Here is a 1,696-nt window from a genome sequence, read left to right on the forward strand (position 1 = left end):
TCGAGGACGCGGAGGGCGTGGGGAGGCTGCAGCCCGCCCTGGTGCATGGGCTGGCCCTGGGGCTCACCATCGCCATCCTGGGAGACATCAGGTAAGGGGGGGCCGGCACCTGGGGCTGCACATGCTCCCCCCCACCTCCTCTGCACCCCCCCGGGGGCGGCTCGGTCCCTGCTGCAGCACCCGCACGGTTTCCAGGCGGGGGCAGGAGGAGATGCTCCTGTCTCCTACACGCTGCCTTCAGGATCTTTCCTGCCCAAATATTGGTGACGGCAGCAGCGCGCGCTGCCATCGAGCCTCGGGGTGAACGGCCTGGCTGTGCAGGTGGTGGTCGTCCACAACGCCTTGGGTTTGGGGGAGTTCGCTTGGCTTTTGATTGCAACGTTTTATTTTTAGCCCCTTTGAATAAAAATGGTCAAAGCTGAAACAGAAGCATTCCTTTGGAAAGCTGAGATGTTTCCTTTTAAAAGGATGTCAGAATTGAAACACTTTGATCCGAGTACGCTACTCCCCTGTGTATTTTCAGGTGAAAAATTTGGATTCCATTTACAAAATGGTTTCAATTCCTCAAAAGCAACAACAAAAGCTTGTTGAAAATGGCGTTGTTTAACGCTAAGATACAGATTTATCCTGAAGGGAGAAGCTGAAACAGTCCCTGTGGAGTTTCATCCCCTTCTCTCCGGTCGGCTCCGCGCAGCCCAGGGCCGGGGTGGCTCTGGGCTGGGACACAAACACACTGTGGCTCGGCCGGGCTCACGTGCGAGCCCTGGAGTCCAGAGCAAACTACCTGATAATTTATCAGCGCCTGATTAGGAGGGCTAACGCCCCGGGGTGAGGCTCGTGCAGTCAGGACTCAGTGACCCGGGGTGCGTGTGCCGGCGGAGCCGAGCCGGACACCCGCTGCACCCCGAGCCCTCGGCACAGCGAAGCCACAGGCCAGGGGAGCAGCACGGGAGGGCTCTGTGATGAGGGGCTGCAGAGGGGTCCCCGGGGGTCCCCGTTAGCTCTGAAGCCAGGAGGAGCTGGCTCAGGGTCCTGCGCAGGGAGAAGTTTTAGCCTAAAGTCAGGTTTTAGAGATCTGTGCCCAGGGAGGCTGCAGAGGAGCCTGGCTGGGGATGAGTGCTCCCGCGGGCGGGTGGGTGCTCCGGCCGGGGTTTATTTGCAGACAGGTCCTCCTTTAGCTCCCGAGCTCCCACCCTTCCCGGGGGCATTTGCAGCCAGAGCCCCATGCAGCCGAGACGTTTGCTAGCCTAAACAACGCAACTTCTTGCTCTCATATGATGGGTCTTTAATTACAGCTGAAGAATAAGATGTAATTATAGTTCCTAGACACTCTGACTCATCGCCTTCACTGGCAATTATTACTAGGGCTGATTGGTTATGAAACTTGTTCATTAATGCGTGTCCCGTGGTAATCTGTTTTAATTAGAAGGTATCTGAGTTTGTCTTGCATGTGGTCTTCAAGATGAATGATCTAGGGGCTGCTGCCAGCCCTTCCCCGGGGCCGTGGTGGGCAGCGCGCAGGGATGCGGGGAGACCTGTGTGCTTTTGCATTTGCATCGAGCAAAGGGAGATAAACCCTGAAAATCCCAGCAGAGTCCAGCAGCGCTGGTGTGGCCGGGAGGTGGCCTCAGCCCTGCCCGACAGCCCTTGTCCCCTTCCCTGCCTCCCTGGGTACCAGCTCTGCCAGCCGCTCTCC

General features: G+C 57.8%; 1 protein-coding gene across 1 annotated transcript in view; it reads left to right on the forward strand.

The window, feature by feature from the left end:
- Positions 1-1,696, forward strand: part of AQP8 (aquaporin 8) — a gene marked incomplete at its 5' end in the record, with an annotated part of 4,962 nt that overhangs the window by 215 nt on the left and 3,051 nt on the right. Inside the window, 1 exon segment of the mRNA XM_009579869.1 lies at positions 1-91. This exon segment is cut by the window's left edge and continues 17 nt beyond it. Within this exon segment, the coding sequence (XP_009578164.1) occupies positions 1-91 (91 nt within the window).

The sequence above is a fragment of the Fulmarus glacialis genome, unplaced genomic scaffold (genome assembly GCF_000690835.1).
Source record: "Fulmarus glacialis isolate BGI_N327 unplaced genomic scaffold, ASM69083v1 scaffold29036, whole genome shotgun sequence".
Taxonomy (NCBI): Eukaryota; Metazoa; Chordata; class Aves; order Procellariiformes; family Procellariidae; genus Fulmarus; species Fulmarus glacialis.